At 52.0% G+C, this 17,461-nt stretch overlaps 1 protein-coding gene across 1 annotated transcript in view; it reads right to left on the bottom strand.

Annotated features, from left to right (window-relative positions):
• Window positions 1-17,461, bottom strand: part of TTC21A (tetratricopeptide repeat domain 21A) — a 32,510-nt gene that overhangs the window by 1,700 nt on the left and 13,349 nt on the right. The window contains exons 10-28 of the mRNA XM_026496751.4: window positions 15,789-15,886; window positions 15,422-15,622; window positions 14,606-14,735; window positions 12,667-12,824; window positions 12,221-12,436; window positions 7,955-8,193; window positions 7,089-7,161; window positions 6,877-6,987; window positions 6,419-6,557; window positions 6,148-6,251; window positions 4,822-5,010; window positions 3,588-3,698; window positions 2,823-2,904; window positions 1,813-1,963; window positions 1,429-1,590; window positions 1,091-1,271; window positions 783-1,007; window positions 202-322; window positions 19-86 (exon numbers count right to left, since the gene is read on the bottom strand). Coding sequence (XP_026352536.1) covers window positions 19-86; window positions 202-322; window positions 783-1,007; window positions 1,091-1,271; window positions 1,429-1,590; window positions 1,813-1,963; window positions 2,823-2,904; window positions 3,588-3,698; window positions 4,822-5,010; window positions 6,148-6,251; window positions 6,419-6,557; window positions 6,877-6,987; window positions 7,089-7,161; window positions 7,955-8,193; window positions 12,221-12,436; window positions 12,667-12,824; window positions 14,606-14,735; window positions 15,422-15,622; window positions 15,789-15,886 — 2,759 coding nt within the window. The remainder of the gene's footprint in view (window positions 1-18; window positions 87-201; window positions 323-782; window positions 1,008-1,090; window positions 1,272-1,428; window positions 1,591-1,812; window positions 1,964-2,822; window positions 2,905-3,587; window positions 3,699-4,821; window positions 5,011-6,147; window positions 6,252-6,418; window positions 6,558-6,876; window positions 6,988-7,088; window positions 7,162-7,954; window positions 8,194-12,220; window positions 12,437-12,666; window positions 12,825-14,605; window positions 14,736-15,421; window positions 15,623-15,788; window positions 15,887-17,461) is intronic.

The following is a 17,461-nucleotide window of genomic DNA, read 5'->3' on the forward strand; positions in this document are numbered from 1 at the left end:
GGCTTACAAAAGGCTTACATTGTGGCAGACTTCAATGGCCTCCACAAATCTCTTGTCTTTCAAGTAGTTGAAAGCGAGTTTGAAGCCTGTCCGGGGCACAGGGAACACAGACAGTGGCACTCTAACCACCCAAGAGCCAGGGTGGTGGTCCTCCTGCCCAGCTCCCTCCTCACCCACCTGCACCTTGGCTGCTTGCCTTACCAATGGCAGGGTTGGCATGATGACTGTACTTCCAGGCCAGCTCGTAGTTGGTGGCTGCGTCTTTATAGGACTGCTCCTTCTCCATGATGAAGCCCATGTACTCATAGGCCTTGCAGCAGGACTGCAGGGAAAGCCACATCGGGTCCCAGCACAGGGTACAACCCAAGGGGGGCAAAGGAGGGTGGTGAGCTGCATTAACTCAAACCTCTCAGGGACTCCAGCAGCACCTCCCACCCTTGCGAGGGGTCAGCTGTGCGCCCCCTCTAGGCTACCCGGAGGCTTGCATGACCCCTTTCCCCACAGCCCTCCTGCTCTGACCCACGCCCCACGACCCCCTGAGCCTTCCCATCTCTCTTGGCTGCCCGACCCTGTGCACCCCCTCTTACCTAGCCCCGTCCCCCTCCCCAACCCAGACCCGGGTCCCCTTCCCGTCTTGCTCTAGCGAGCATATGGCCCCTTTTGTCCGGCCTCTTCTCATCGGGCTCCAACCGGCACCTCCTCTGCTCCCGAAGCCCCCGCGCCCCCCCGCGCCCCGCCTCCACCTGGCGTCCCCGCTTCCCCGACGGCCGCGCGACCCCTGCCTTGTTGTATTGTATGCAGCGCCGCAGCAGCTCCGAGGCCAGGTCGAACTTGCCGCCCTGACAGTAAAGGTCAGCCAGCAGGAGCCAGCTCTTCTCCAGGTCCTCGGCCTCGCCCAGAGCCCACGGGGCCTTGGCCAGACGCTTCAGCTGCGTGCGCGCCTTGGGGACCTGCTTCAGCAGCGCGTAGGCCTGCGCCATGGCCAGCAATGCGGGCACGCTGTCCTTCTGAGTACGGGGAGGGGGGAAGCGGGCGTGGGCGCGCGCTCCAGGTCCTCGCCCCCCGCCGCCCGTCCCGCGTGCCGTCCCACCTCGGCCTGCGCCATCTCGATGAAGGTGCCCAGTGCCGCCTCCACGTTGGCCTTCTCCTTGGTGGCCAGCAGGCAGAGGCTCTGCAGCAGCCGCAGCTGGGTCTGGCCCCAGGCCGAGTGCGGGTAGAACTCACGCAGCAGCTTTTCCGCGGTGCGCACACCGTGCTGCTCCGAGTCTTTCCTGTCGGTGCAGCTGCGGCCGTCGGACACGGGAACCCGAGGCAGCCTCGGCCCGCGCGGGACCCTCACTTGGCCCAGGCCCCGCCGCGAGCGGCTCTTCCCGCCTTTCCTAGGGACCTACCCCTGCGCCCCCACCCCCAGGTCAGCAGGGCCCCTACTTGCTCTCAGCCACCAGGTTCTCAAAAACCTCTCCGCCCACGATCTCGTTGTCTGGGTTCAGACAGATCTGCACCATGTAGTAGGTGGCACTCTGGCCCCAAGTGCTGTCCTTGCGTGCTTTGTTTAGGAACTTCAGTGCTTCGTTGGGTTGCCCTATGCGCCTGTAGTGGAGAAGAGAAATACCAAGAACCACTGAGGGAAACTGAGGGCCAGGGAGGGCAGGGACACGCAGGGCCACTCCCTGAGTCTGCACACAGCAGGGCTGGATCGCTGCTCTCCTGGCACCCTGATCTGCAGGCTGAATTTCTGGAGAAGCTCAGCGTGTCTGCTAAGAAGAACCCCCTGCACAGAACTGCTCCAACACCCCCAGGCTCCCAACTCACCAGCAATAGATGCCTCTGCAGTAGTTGAACCCTGGCTCCAAAGGAACACGGCTGGACATCCTCTTGGTCAATTCAAAGAAGGCAGGGGCATCTTCAAGTCTCCCACTTCTCCATAGCAGATCAATTAGTTTATTCAATACCAAAAAATTATCTAAAATAAGAGAGCAGAAATCTCCAGGCTGTGATAACCACTAGCTACGCCCTGTTGGGTGCCGTGGGCCGGCATGGAGAAGCGAGTGGACCAGCGGACACTGCCCATTTGGGCTGAGCAGGACATCTCAGCAGCTTCAGTGTCTCCCCTGGTCTCCAAAGTTGAGAGAATAATAATAATCATACTGAAAAGTCATTATAATAGCTAACACTTACTCAGTACCTGGCATGAAGTGCTTTACCTATATATTAACTACACAGTGAGGTACCTATTTTTCCCATTTCACAGATGAGGAAACTGAGACATAAACAAGTTATCTGCCAAAGGTTACACAGCTGGTGAGTGGAAGAGCTTGAGTTAGACATAGGCTGTCTGGCTCCAGGATCCGTACTCCTAACAGCGGCACTCTGCTGGGCCTCTAGGCTGAGCTGGTTGTGGGCCTACAGGGGCTCTAGTGTGAGCCTCAGGTATGGCCCCTGCCCCAGAAAGAGGGGTGGTTTGATACAGCAGTGAGGGGAAATGTAGCTACCTATGAGGCAGAATTTCTAGCCACCTCTAGGTGCTGTGACGTCAGAAGGGGGCCACATCCAGTCCAATGGCTGTGATGGGACAGACAGGCTCTCCTGGGTCCAGTGCCAAGCACTGCCCTGCCTGGGACCAGGAACTGGCCTCTTGGACTCGGGAAGGGCCAGCATGTTCTATCGGAGCTTTATCAGTTTCCTGCTTCTCTGGGAACAATCAGAGAGGAAGGGGCTTCCTCTGCCCAGTCAGGAAGGAGGGGAGGGGGCCCACCCTTCTCTGGGAGAGCAGCCCTTGCTGGCTGGGAACTGAAGCAGGCAGTCTTAATGCAGGCAGTTACCTGGTGCTTTCTCCAGGACTTGGTGGTAGAGATTGACAGCAGCTTCGTATTTCTGTTTTCTGAACATCAGGTCAGCCATCATCTATCAGAAAACACACAGTGCTCCGGAATTCCTGACAGCAGTTCGCATGGGCCTGGTGGGGAGGCTGGGCGGGGGTGGGGATAAGCAGGGCAGGTGGGAAAGGACTTCCAGGAGAGCCTCTCTGGGCACTGGGAGAAGTGGCCACAGGAGGAGCCCAGAAGGAACGGCCTGCCTGGGATGGGGGGAGAGCTGGGGTGAGGACGGATGTGGGAAGATAAGCCCCGGGGTGGACATCTGTGGGACCCTTTGACAGGCAGCAGAGCCAGCCTCTCCGCCCCTGTCTGAGAACTGCCAGCTGCAGGCGGTGGAGGTGGAATGAGGGCTCCCCTCTTCTGTGGGGTGGCCCTGCTTGCTGTCTGGGTATTAGGGAGGAGAGAAGTCAGACAGGAGAGGGCTTTTCCCACACACTTCTTTAAATCCAGGAACCTGTCGCACCCTTGCCTTCAGGAACTATGGGTGTGCCCCCATGAAAGTGAATCAGCTTCACTGCCTCCCCCAACACTGGCCCAAGAGACTAACGTTGCCCCCTGCTGCCAGCCCACCCCTATCATGTGAAGGGCAGCGGGCCCTGCGCTCCACCCCTCTGCCTGGCAGCCCCTGGGGGCAGGGCAGTCAGGCATCTGAGCTATGTGTGGTCAAAGGGAGCCTGGGTAGGGCAGGCAGAAGGTTTGGGGGCCCCATACCACTGAGGCGGTCTCGTGGTTCTGCTCGGACTGCAGGAGGCTGGCACAGTGCTGTTCGCACAAGTCCAGCTGCCCCTGCAGCAGATAGAGCCTCGCCAGCTCCAACACCACCTGCAACAAGACCAGACAGAATCGACCAGTGAGCATCGTGGGAAAACACGCAGACTGATGTCTCCCACTCTCATCCCCCATTTCTATTAGTTCTGCCTTCAAAATAGGTCTCTGGCCCTCCCCTTTTCCCTCACCAATTCTCTAATCATACCATGATTTTACTAACCAACCTCCGAAACTTGGAGTCTGAGTAACTCGTACTTAACCTTCAGCTTTGGCTCTGACCTAACCGTCTCTGGGCCGGCTTCTGTGCCCCAGACTCCGGGGCAGGGACCCGTCTTCTGAGTTCCCACAGTGTGCAGACCCACATGAAGGTACAGACTGTGTAGCATTGGAACTGCAAATGTGCTTATCTGTCCCCCTGCCTGAGGCAGCCTTTGGGCAGGGACAGGTCTTGGCCCACCGTCTCCCGGGCCTAGCACCGTGCCTGTCACATATGAGACACATCTGTTAAATGAGTGCTAGTTTTGTTTTTTTTTTTGTTAAGATTTTATTTATTTATGTATTTGACAGAAAGACAGAGAGAGAGAGAGAGCCCAAGCAGGGGGAGCAGCAGGCAGAGGGAGAGGGAGAAGCAGGCTCCCCACTAAGCAGAGAGCCTGTGAGGCTTGAACCCAGGTTGACCTGAGCCAAAGGCAGACACTTAACTGACTGAGCCACCCAGGTGCCCCAAATGAATGACTGGCTCTGCCACTAAGCTCTTCCTCCGTTCTCTTGTACGGACTCCAGCCACCATTGTCTCATGTGGGCCACACCTCCCTCACGACCCTAAACCTCCCTGGAAGCTTAGTCTGGCTTCCTTCCCAAAGACCCATGGCAGCCACAGCTCTCACTGTGTCCCCACCTGAAAATGCCAGACTAACATGACTTTTGGCAGCATTTTCCCCGCTCTACTGCCCACAAGTGCCTGCTCAAAGTGAGGCTTCCCAACCTGGGTCCAAGAGCTGCGATGGCTGAGGGCCCCAGGTCAGCTAGAGCAGACTCCCCACACCAGGGGCCCTGGGCCTTACACCTGCAGCTCCTCAGCGAGGCACAGGAAAGGACCTGGCCTCTGCCCCTAGGCAGGGGACTCTGGGAGGCGTCATGGCCCAAGAGAAGTGGGCTCTGGCTTTGAGAACCCCACCTTATTGTCAACGGGCAAGTAGAAGAGGGCATCCTTGTAAGACCGCACCGCCTTGGCAAACTCCTTCTCTGCCAGGTAGTGCTCCCCAAACTGGACACAGATGGAGGCTGCCAGTTGCTTCTGCGAGGGGATCATTTCTGGTTGCTCCAGTGGAACGCGCTTCAGTATCCGAGACTGGAGGTCCATGGCCTGGGGAAACCAGTAAACTCAGGATCAGAGACGCAGAGCCTGACGTGTTAGATCCCAGGCCAATTCACAACAAGTCTCCACGCTCTTGTTTCTGTGTCAGCAGATTATCAGAAAGGGCATCTCAAGTGCCCTTGAGCAAATCTGGGTCACTCTGGACAGGCAAGGCCACTGGCTAAGTGCTCAGGAGGCGAGCTGGCTCTGCCTCTGGGGCAGAGGAGAAGCAAAGTCACCCAAACAAAACGCTCTACTGGACTGTACTTGTTTACCTGCTTCCATCACACCCTGTGACTTCCTGTGTCTAATTTGTGCTAGAGCAAGCACACAGTAGGTGCTCAGAGCAGGCTGGGTTTTGGTAGATGCATTTGCTCTGAATAGTGCGCTGCTGGGAATTTGAGGCAGCCTCTGCAAATATCCACGACATACAGGGATTGAGTGAGTAACCAGGGAGCATCGGAATGAAGGCTTTGGGCTTTCTAAGGGCCAAACAGGAGTGGGAATCCGGAAACAAGGGAATAAATCATCTCAAGCAGTCAGAGAGTGGGCTCTGCTGCTGCACCTGCAGGACGCCCCCCAGGAACAAGTGGCAGGCCACACCCTTGCTAGAAAGAGCGAGGAAGGCATGGCGGGAATGGCCAGGAAGTGTTCCACTGAGGCAGTCCAGTGGGGAAAGAGCTTCGGTTGGATCAGGTCAGACCTGCTTCAAATCTCAGCTCCACCACTTACTAGCAGTGTGACTTTGGGCACATTTCTTAACCTCTTGGAGCCTCATCTGTGAAACAGGAACATCACAGTGCTTATCTCAAAGGGCTACTGTGAGAATGAATAAGAAAACAAAAAGCCTAGTGCTGTACCACTGGCATTGTCCAGTTTTATCACCACCAGCATCCTTGAGGACAAGCTGCTTCTTCCCCACCTTCTCCAGCCCAGTCCAGCTGGCCTTTGGGCACTTTGGGGAACCATCAAGGAAGAGCACAGGTGCAGAAGTAAATGGAAGGCAGAGGTCTGAGGTATAACCTAGGTCCTCTTTTGAGGGCCAGGCCTCAAGACTTCCAGACCTGCAGTCCTATCCTTCCTTTTATAGCTCCCATCAGGAAATGGCAGATAAAGAGCTTGAGTCTGTTGTCTATTGTCAATTACCTTGTCCAAAGTTCCCATCACATCTTCTTTTTTATGACTCTTATAAACCTTTGCCAGCAAAAGCAAGCACTTGACATCGTTCATCATGGATGGGACATCTCTGACTGCAAAATGGAAACTCAAATCAGTGTTCTCTGACCCCTGGGAAGCCGGGGATGGGGGAGGGAGGGGACTGGGCTCAGGACCCCTGCATCATTCTGCAGGAGAAGAAAGTGTGGGGGGCGAAAGGGGCGCAGTATGCTAGGGGAGAGACTTTAGAATGTGGCCTCACCAGAGTCATGTTCCAATGCTTGTTTCAGAACTTTCTCTGCCTTGTTGAATTTCTTTAACTTCAGGAGAAGTTCAGCCAGATCACAGCACAGAAAGTCCTGTCCACTGATCTTCTGGGCGGCCTCATAATAATTAATTGCCTTAGGGCAAACAGGAACTATTGGCATTGGGTCTGGTTCTGCCCTTGAGTGCCTCACACCGCGTTCCCCTCAGCGGCCACCACACCTGTGCGTCCCTCCAGAATACAGAAGCCTGAGATGAAAAGGCCCTCCCAGCTGGCAGAGGGCTCCCAGCTGGCAGTGTGCGTTGGGGGGGTGGCTTCTGAATTATCTCCTTGGTAGCCCATTCAGCAGGGAGTGAGGGTAGAAATACAGCCACTCCCCTCCCACCCATGCACCCTCTTCCCTCTTCCCTGCCGGGCTGGCCCCCCCACTGCTCCCCACCCCAAGCTAGCCTGACCTTGGTGTACTGGTGGGTCTTCACATAGGCTTGCCCGATCCTGCTGACCAGGGAGGCATCGTGTGGGTTCTTTCTATAGGCCTCGTCATAAACCTCCAGGGCCTTCTCGGGCTGGTGGGGAGAGTGTCCAGACGTTTCTCTCTCTCTCTTCTCTCCCACTGGAGACATGAGATTGGGGGACCACTTGGCAAGGCCATGAGGCTTTCACTCACCTCCTGAATGTTCATGAAAGCATCACCCAGTAGCAGGCTGGTATGGGGACCAGGCAGGTGTTCACAGAGCTCCCTGCAAAAGCAACCAAAAACTTAGCTCAGACCTGTGCATCGTTCGTGTTTCTGAATCCATCTCCTCCCCACTAATTCATTCATTCATTCATTCATCCATTCATTCATTCATCACCCAATACTCATTGAAAGCCCACTGTGCAGGAGGCACTGTGCTAGCTGCCTTAGTCTAGGCTCTCCTCATCTGTTTTCTGGACCATGTCAGAGCTTCCACCCGTTCCTCTGGCCTCCACTCCCAACCCCCTAGACCCCTCTGCATAAGGAGGCATTCTGCTCTTTCTAAAACTCCATGTGACCACTTCACTGTTTATTGGTTTCCCACTGCTCTTGGCTTTGCCCCCTTAGCACTGGCTCCCACCAAGAGTTTTGCTTGAGGAAGGGGCTGGGAAGGTACTTTTGAGGCCCCAATGTCAAAGCATATAGACAGGGCTTCTAACCCCAGCTCTCCCCACTTCTGCACCTCTCATCGACCACATCAAGTCACTGGACACTTCTTCAGAGACGGGCAGAGTCAGGGCCCGGGGCAGAAGTGCATTCCCATGATTCCCACCAGAATGTGGGGCCATACAGGGCAGCCAAGCAGGACAGATTCAATTCCGTATCTTTAGAACTCAGCAATGAGCTGGCCTGACTTATCACACTCAAATTCTGACCCATAGGAAATTCTGTACTTGCATATAACACACCTGGAGGACGCGGACTGGACACCCAGGTGGAAGAAACACGATCTGGAAGAAACACTCCTAAAACACCACCGGAAATGAGGCTGTCAGGTGCGGCCACCTGGGGCTTACCGGTAGCAGCTGATGTAGAGGCGGGTGTCTTTGTGGGTCTGCAGGTAGATGTTGGCCATCTTCTCCTTGGCTTCCGTGTAGCAGGGCTGCTTGGGTGTGATGTTCCTCAGCATGCTCAGTGCCATGTCCACGTTCCCCTTGCTCAGGGCCAAGTCCACATTGGCAATGGTGATGCGGATCTCCTCTGGTGTGCCACTGAACTCGTTGATGGCATCCTGCATGACCTTGGTGGCCTCATGCTGGGACACGGGAACCCAACAGACCCTCTGTTAGCTGTCGCCCACCTTCCTGTTGGAGACCTATGGACACATCGCCTTCTACTTTCCTACTTTTGGTCAAAGGTATGTTTTATTTTTATTATTATTTATTAAAGATTTTATGTATTTATTTGAGAGAGAGCACACGTGTGTGCACGTGCTCATGCAGGAATAGGGGGAGGGGCAGAGGGAGAGAGAGAAGCAGACTCGCCGCTGAGCAGGTAGCACCTCTTCACCCCGTGGGGCTTGATCCCGAGATCATGACCTAAGCTGAAGGCAGATGATTTTTTTTTTTTTTTAAGATTTTATTTATTTATTTGACAGAGATAGAGACAGCCAGCGAGAGAGGGAACACAAGCAGGGGGAGTGGGAGAGGAAGAAGCAGGCTCATAGCGGAGGAGCCTGATGTGGGGCTCGATCCCATAATGCCGGGATCACGCCCTGAGCCGAAGGCAGACGCTTAACCGCTGTGCCACCCAGGCGCCCCAGATGATTTTTTTTTTAATATTTTATTTTATTTATTTGACAGAGAGAGAGACAGCCAGCAAGAGAGGGAACACAAGCAGGGGGAGTGGGAGAGGGAGAAGCAGGCTTCCAGCGGAGCAGGGAGCCAGATGCGGGGCTTGATCCCAGGACCCTGGGATCATGACCTGAGCCGAAGGCAGACGCTTAATGACTGAGCCACCCAGACGCCCTGAAGGCAGATGCTTAATGGACTGAATCACCCAGGTGCCCCAAAGGTATTTTAATGTTACGGTATTTGGTACATAAAAGTCTATTTGAATTATTTCTTCATTATATTTGTACTCTTGATTATTTTAACAAAGTGACTCTCTTTCCCCATTTTCGTGCTGTTTGACTTGGATTCAGCCTTACCAGACATTTCTTCCTCAACCTCTGCTTTCTTTTTGTTTACTTCCATGTTTTTACTTTCATTCTGGATCCTTTGGTTTTCAAAGTACAGACAGGAAGGGTTCCTTCTGTTTGTTTAAATCACTCTAATGCCTCTTTTAATTACTACGTACATTTATTTCATTTACAATTTTATTATCACATATACATTCTTGGGTTTTCTGTCAACTTTTCTTTTTTTTGTTTTTGGTTTTCATTTTTATATGCTGCTGTGTTCAGCTTCATTTCTGCCTTTATGTGTGGTCCTGCTTTCTTTTCTTCTTAACTTTTGATAAATGTAGTGGAAATCGTCTCTTTTAAGTTCTACCAAGAGTCATCTTTCTATCAAGAAACATTTTGTGAAAACTTTTTGTTTCACACTCTATAAAGATGGAAAAAACTAGCATGCTTACAGTAACCCTACCTTCCCTTCACATCCTCCTCCCTGAATTTTTTATGGGGTACTATTGATATTTTGACTTCAATAACTTTTATTTCAAGAACTTAGCTATTATGCTGGCTTTGAGTGGAAATGAGTGTAATTATTTCAATGTAATTATATTTAAATTTATTTAGATTAGTTCTATGAGTCCTTTTATAGCTCAAATTTTTTTCTCACTTATTAAAACTTCATTTTCTTTTGTGTTTTGGTTGTCTGGATTATATCGACAAGTAGATTTTTCAAAAAGCTTTAATTAACACCATAATTCTGGAGTTATTCAATTTTTTAGAGTATCCTTTCTTGCTTTCATACATGAAAGATATCCTGGAGGACATCCCTCCCCCTTCAACATTTTGTAAATATTGTTCTGTTGTCTTCCTGAATTTAGTATTGTTGAGTAAAAGTCTGAGGCCAAGTTGATTTTTTTTCTCATTGAGGGTAATATGTCGCCTACCCAGATGCTTGTCAGGACCTTCAATGACATTGTGAATCCTTGATTCTCATAACTTCATTAGGATATTACTATTAGGATATTTCTTGGTCTTAATATTTTACTGCTATTTCTCCAGCACAGAGTGACTTTCCATGTCACGGATTTGTGTCTCCCCTAAAGGAATTGTTCTCCTGGTATGTCTCTGATGTGTCCCCTGTTCCATTTCTTCTCTCTTCTGCAGGAATGTTGATTTTGCATTTGCTAGCTGTCTGTCTCTTTCTTTCTCATCTGTCATCCTCTCAAATCATTTCGATGATTTTCTCAACCCTTTCCTCCATCAGAGAGCCTCAGCAAGGGTTCAGCCACTTTCTGTTTTTTCTAGTGAGACGAATGGGATCACTGCTTTCTGTGCTTACTGTCTTTAATTCTGCTAGCTCTACCCCTCTGTGGATCTCTGGTGCTCATCTTTGAGCTGGTTTTTACAAAAGTCCATGTTCTTTTTATTTTCACTGAGTGCAGAAAACTTTTTGTTTTTTTAAAATATTTCTTCTATTTTGTATAGTACTCTTTCTCCAAAGTGTAACCCTCTCTTGTCTTTGGCTTGTGATTTTGTTTCCTTTCTCCTCTTTCCTTCCTTCTATCCTTCTCTCCTTCCTGCCTTCCTTCGTTCCCTCCCATCCTTCCTTCCCCCCTTCCTACATTTCCTCCCTTTTTCCCTCCTCCCATCCTTCTTTCCTTCCTCCCTCACCTCCTTCCTTCCCTATAATCACTATGTTGGATCCCCTCTGATCACTGTTCATTCTCAAATGAGATTCTCATTTCCTTTTCTCAGGAACGAGGCTGGGGAGGGAGAGGGCCTAGCACAGCTGCCCTAGAAGCACATTTCCTCTGAGCTTTCTGTGGGTCCTCCCTTTTGGGGTAGACTTTGTGAGAAGGTGGGGGGTCAGGATGGAACCCCTGGCTCACAGGGAAGGCCTCAGTTTGCAGATCTGTTATCCTAGCAAAGCCAGCTACAGAACTGATTTTCCGGTCATTTCCCTCCTTACTTTCCCCTGGCCCATGTCTCTTAGAAAGGAGTCCGGACAGAGAGAAGCAAGGAGGCATTTTAGCAGACAGTCCTTGTTCAGTGGCCCTCCCCTTCCAAAAACGGAATGTCCCTGCTTTTCCTGGCCTGACCACATCTCCAGTTCAGAAAGTTTCAAGCAAATGCAGGAACCTCAGGCCTTCACTCAGGGCACCCTGCATTCTCTCTCCCCCAGGGACGGTAAGTTCTGAAAGGACAGGGAGCTTGCCGGCTGCTCTCCTCTATCTCCAGCCCCCACATGGCACCTGGCATATAGCTGGTCCTCAATCACTAGCCGAATAAATGACTGGCTGACTCAACTCTTCTGGGATGTGGCTCTCCCCTAATTGTGTTATAGATGGAGATTACTTCTTCATTTTTAAGTCTTGTGTTCCTTTTGGCAGATTTAAAGGAGGAAAGTACAACAAACAGGCTTCCACATCCCCATCTTTGACCAAAGGCTATTTTTAACTTGAAGGAGAAAGGGCCTCATGGGCTGTTCCTTCTCAATGGCAGGATCATCACAGGAGGCCAGACGCCCCAGTACTGGTGGATCACAGAGATGGTCTTGAAGCTCTGCTGACAAACCCCTTTCCTGTGAGCAGGTGGGTGAGTGAGGACAGCGGGGCCAAGGGAGCATGTGGAGCCAGCTCCCCTCTTCCCCCCTTGCCTAACACGACACCCCCCCCAACTCTGTGTTCTCTGCTGCTCCTTTACACCAGCATGGGATGCTCAGGGGCTCCCTGCCTTTGCCTAGCCAGACCTTCCAAGGCCCCAAGGCTGCCTCGTACAGTTGAGCAAATTGTATACCACAAAAGTCCAAGGGGACGCAGTTCCTAAAGGTTGTGGTGTAATGAGGGCATCTACTGGAGCTGTACATCGCCCACTCTACGTGACCACCTATGGCTGCCCTTATGGGTCTCTGTGCTCTGCCTGTGTGAGATCCTCGTGGGGACAGTGAGGTAGGCAGGGGACAGATCATGAGGACTCGAGGGACTGGACCTTATCTTGAGGGCAGTGGGAGCCAATGAAGCTTTTAGGCAGGGGTAAGATATGCTCCCAGATGAATAAAGGCTCAAATAATAGCACAAATAAACACCAGTCAGAACCAAAGAGCCTGGGTTGATTACCCTGGACCTTCAAATGCCCCAGTCCCAAGGGAAGAGAGCACATTTCTTACCAGCTCCCCATTCATCCGGAGGGCATCTGCCAGTTCCAGTAAGATGGATACCCGCTCGCTGGGCTGTACAGAGGGCCCACGGAACTTCTTGCCTTCTTCCATCTTCCGAGCTGGTAATTTTACGATCATTTTCAGTGTCTTTATGGCTTCTGGATAGTCCCCAGACTTGTTGAGGGCTCTCGCCTTGATGTAGTGGTAGAGGGGGTGGTCTCGGACCTAGAGGAGCAGAGTGGAGCACGGGGGCTCTAGCATGCTGCTGCTGCTACTCACAGCACCCAGCCTGGAGAAAGCTCTAGAAGCCCACTGAGCCTGCCCCTGCCTTTGGCCAGCAGAAGGGTCTGAAGGCTGCAGGGAGCTCCTGGGACTACCCTCCCAGGGCAAGTAGGGGCTGCAGCTAAGTGGGCTGTGGGGTGCTGAGTGGGTGGCTGGGCATAGAGGACCCACACCTGGAAGTTGTGGCTGACACCCAGCTCCAAGCAGTGGGAACACATGGCAAAATTGCCCTGCGCCAGGTAGATGTGGGACATGAGGAGGTGGGCATCCACGGAGGTGGGGTCCAGCTCCAGGCAGCGCTGCAGGGTGCTCTGGGCATTCTCTAACTCTCCTAGAAATGAGAAACAGACCTCTACATCCAGGGGTCCTCTGGGACTCCCAGGGCCCAGTAGTAAAGGCAGAATGAAGTTTCTATGTCCCTTTACCTGGAAATACCCAAGTTGGCCATTTAACCCTGCTCTGTTCTGTTTCACTCAGATGTCTCTTCTTAAAATCAGAACTACACTTTGTTCCTTGACCCAGACAAAAGCCAGGAAACTCAAACCATGGTGTGAACCCTCCTTTCTCTCCGTAACCCTCAGGGAGACGACTAAGTCACGTCACTCCTCCGTCTGGAAGCTCCGGGGAACACTTAACTCTTGATTCTCACACCTGAGAGCAGCAGGAAACCTAACAATAACGGCAACTATAATAGCCCCAACCTATGAACCACTTGCTCTATGCCCAACACATGCAAAGCACTTTTAGAAAGGGTGGTTTAATATTTGCTGGGCCCTACAAGATTGGCAGTATTATCTGTGTCTTTTAGCTGTAGGACTGGAACCCCGTGACGATAAGTCACTCAGCTTGCAAGGGACCAAGTCAGCATTGAAATCCAGGACCATTGGCTCCTGAGGCTGAGCGCTGAGTGCTCTGGCACTAGGAGGCTACGGGGTCTCCCTGAGGCCAGGCTGGCCCTCAGCGGGCAGTGGTGGCAGCCCAAGAGTTGGGTGCACTGAGCTGATAGGAGGGTCCTCCTCCCTCTGCATCCAGGTCTCTCAACAGCTCCTGCTCAGGGTCCATAACCTGGTGTGTGGGGAGCACCTGCTTGTGGATCCCAACTCCCCGATCCTTCCTTGTGTGCTGCAGAAATGTGAATATGTCACTATGGCAACTTAAGCAGCTGGAGACCTGGCTTTGGCCCTAAACCTACTTGTTGGCAGCTGCCAGCAGCCCTGGGGGCATGCTCCTGCTCTCGCCTCATACCCAGGAGCCCTTGAAACTGTGGGCAAGCCTGGAACCCAGATAAACACTGGGAGGCCAGAGGATGAAGATGGGGAAGCTCTCTTGCACAGCGTGACCCACGCAAGGCAGTGCCGGAGGCCAGACACATGCCTTGGCATTTGGGATCCTTCGGAAGGCCCCAGCACACCAGAAATCGGCTTGTCTTCCAGGCAGACTCGGTGCAAGGCCTCCGGGGGAGAGTACTCAGAGAGGACAATGAGGCTCCCACGGAGGCTTCTCCCCCTTTCCCTCTCTCTCTCCTGGGCATGGGCCTTCAGATGGAAGACGCTGGAAGGATATTGCTCTGGCCACCCTGAAAGCCTAATGCTACAGGGTCTTACCTCCCCATGAGGCCCTCCAGACCACCTTTAAAAAACTGCAACCCTGCCACGCCCTCCCCTCCCCTGCTTTAGTTTTCTCCATGGCATTACTGTGTCCTAACAAACAACGCAGGGGTGTGCTTAGTTAATATGTTTACTGTCTACTTCCCCTCACTAGAATGCAAACCTCATGAGGGAATTTCTGCCTATTTTGAGGACTCGTGGAGCCCACCGTCAGCATGTCCCTGGTGTATAATGGAAGTTCAGGGACTCTTACCTGGTGTAGAGGACGGAAGCAAGCAGCAGCGGGCCGGGTGGGAGAGAGCCCTGCTGGCGAGGGAAGTCGGGCAGTTTCAGGGGAGTGGAGACCAGACATGCGGGCAGGCCTGGTGAGGGTGTGTGTGTGTGTATATGTGTGCGTGTGTGCGTGCACGCGTGTGTAAGAAACACCCCAGGCAGGGGGCCTGTGGGCGCTCACCCAGGGCAGTGTCTGAAGAGATGAGCAGATGTGAGGGGCCCGCGGGCTCACCTGAGAGGTACTTGACCTGAGCCATCACATACAGTGGGTCAATCAGAGCTGGCGCTGCTTTGACTACAGGATTCAGGATCACGGTGACTTGTTTAAGGAGTGGAGACACGATCTGGCCCGGCGACCGGGGCTGGAGGAACACGGGGCCTGGCTGTACGGTCTGCCCCGTGCCAGACAGACTCCTAAAGCTCTCAGAAAACACTGTGTCAGTGAAGGAATTTTACTTCGTTCCACATGCGTATTATCTACTCTGTGCCGCCGAGGGCTGGGGCATAAGCTCCGGGGAACGGGGACTTGGTTTTGCTCGCTACTGTGTCCCCAGTACCTAATGTGGAGTCTGGCACATACACGGTTAGTGCACTCGATAAATATTTGCGGGACAACTCATTACATGGCACTGGGGAGACATGATCCTTGCCCACAGGGAATCTTGGCTGGCCGGGAAAATAGGCAAACAAGTAAAGCAGACAAACAAGTGATGGCTAACAGACTTCTTAGAAGACTTCTGGAAAAAAGGAGCCTGGTTATTCTCTAGGATAAAGGCAGGGGCCAGTGCCTTGCTCCTCTGCATGTGGTCTGAGGACCAGCAGCATGGGCATCACCTGGGAGCTTGTTCCAGAGGGAGGCTCCCTTCCTCCCCCACCTCACCCCCCCCAATTAGAATCTGCACTGGAACAACTCTCAGGTTATTCATATGCTACACATGCAAGTTTGAAGGAGAAGGAGTTCCCCAGCCACAGGGGTACAGAGCAGCCTGGTGGCCAGCCAGGCGAGGTCCCTGCCTCTGTCCAGACCGAGGCTAGGACTTCTGCTAACCTGCTTGGGGCAGAAGAACAAGTACTCCTTGGCGAGGCAGACCAGGAAGAGGGGGTCCAGTTTTTCAAAGTACTCGGAGCCCAGGGGGAGGCCCTGCATGCTGGAGAAGTGTAGCTCCGCAGCCTCCTTCAGGAGGGCAGTGACTTCCTGCTCCCCCTTGTGCTTCCGGGATGCCAGAAGGGCCTGGAGGAAAACCAGCACCTGTGGGAGGCAGGTCCAGGTCTCAGCACCAACGCCAGCTGGGCAGCGGGCAGGCGAGGGTGACACAGGAGTCCAGGCCATGTGGGCTGCTGGATACTGGAAACTGGGTAGGAGGAGGGTGGGGGACCCAATCGTGGAGCAACCCATGCCCCCAGAGAGCTCTGACCTGAGACTTCCCAAGGGACTGCTGCACCTCCTTCAGGAATTCCAGCTGGTGCTCTGCCTCCTCCAGGTGGCCGTCCAGGATCTGGCACCAGATGATCCCTGGGCCCGGGATAGAACAAGCATGAACAGCCGGCTCTGACAGGGAGCCAGCAGGCCAGCCCGCCAAGGAGCACAGATGAGACAGCGGAAGGAAGGGTGAGGAATGCTCAGGGTGAGGAATTCAAAGCATGAGGCAATATGGAAACACATCCCTAGCTCACGCTCCAGCTTTAAGCAGGTCTCTCTCCAAGGGTAACCGCCATTAACAATTTGCGGTATATTCAACCATCTTTCTAAGCATTCATTTGTCAGCAGTGTGTACACGTCTACGTGATACGCGTCAGTTTACACACATCCACCCCACTCTCTTTAATGACAACATAATATGCCACTGCGGATGCGACATTGTATTTGACTGTGGCCCCACTGAAGGACACCTCATCTCACATTTAGTTTGCTTTTGACACTTAAATGTTGCACGGCCATGGTAAACGTATTTCCGTGTTGAGCCGATGGGTCAAAGGGCATGTATATCTAAAATGTTGACAGATAAGGCTGACTTGTCCTCCAGAGACATTTCAGTTAATATTACTGCCAAGAATTTGAAAGTGGCCTTTCCCCACAACCTTGCAGACATGCTTTACTCTTTGCCAGTCTAAAAAGTGAATAGCAACTCATTTGAATTCACTTTTTTTCTTATTGCCAGGGAAAAGGAACTTTTTTTTTCATGTATTGAATGGCCTTTTTCTTTTCTACTATGAATCTCCATACATAGCTTTAGGCTGTTTTTCTCTTAGGGTTGTTTTCTTTTTATATATTAAGATGATTAATCCTTTGTAACAAACATTTTCCATGAGTTTGCCCTTTACATCTTAATTATTTTTCAGTGTCTTTTGCCGTCCATTAGTTTTAAATTTTTGCATAGTCAAATTGGTAAGATATTTTCATTTCCAGCCTCTGAGTTTCTCCCAGGGAAGCCAAGTCCGATTGAATTTCTATGTTTACATATTTAATTCATCTGGAGTTTATTTTTTATTTTTTAACTTATCTCTACCCCCATCCCCCAACGTGGGTCTCGAACTCACATCCTCAAGATCCAGAGTCATGTGCTCTACCAACCGAGCCGATAAACTGGAGTCTATTTTTGAGTGTGGTTTGAGATGGGAGCTTCCCTTTACTTTTTTCATACTGGATAGCCACACGTCCAGCCACGAGTTATTGAAACCTACCACCATATTGGCTTGAAATGTCACCTTATTCGTAAGACCTGTTTCTGTGCCATTTAGCCGTCCCTTTATTCCAGCATCGGCCTCAAGCTGACTTAACTACTGTTGTTTCCTACTGTGTTTTGGATTTGGGAAGACAAATCCATCTATTCTTACTATTCCTCCTTTATAGGTATTTCCTGGTCATTTTGGTGTATTTATTCCTGACTGTCTTCCTAATTACCATCTTGGTTTTCACTTCTATCCATCCCACCATTTGGCTCATCTATGAAATTTTGTACTTTGCAATCGTATTTTTAATTTTCAGTAACTTTTTTGTTCCCTATAACCTTTTTCACAGTAGCCTGTTCTTTACTTGTTGACTCACATTATAGCCTCTGCAAACACTGGAGGTGTTTTAGTGGGGGAG

Source organism: Ursus arctos, unplaced genomic scaffold (assembly GCF_023065955.2).
Source record: "Ursus arctos isolate Adak ecotype North America unplaced genomic scaffold, UrsArc2.0 scaffold_20, whole genome shotgun sequence".
Lineage (NCBI taxonomy): Eukaryota > Metazoa > Chordata > Mammalia > Carnivora > Ursidae > Ursus > Ursus arctos.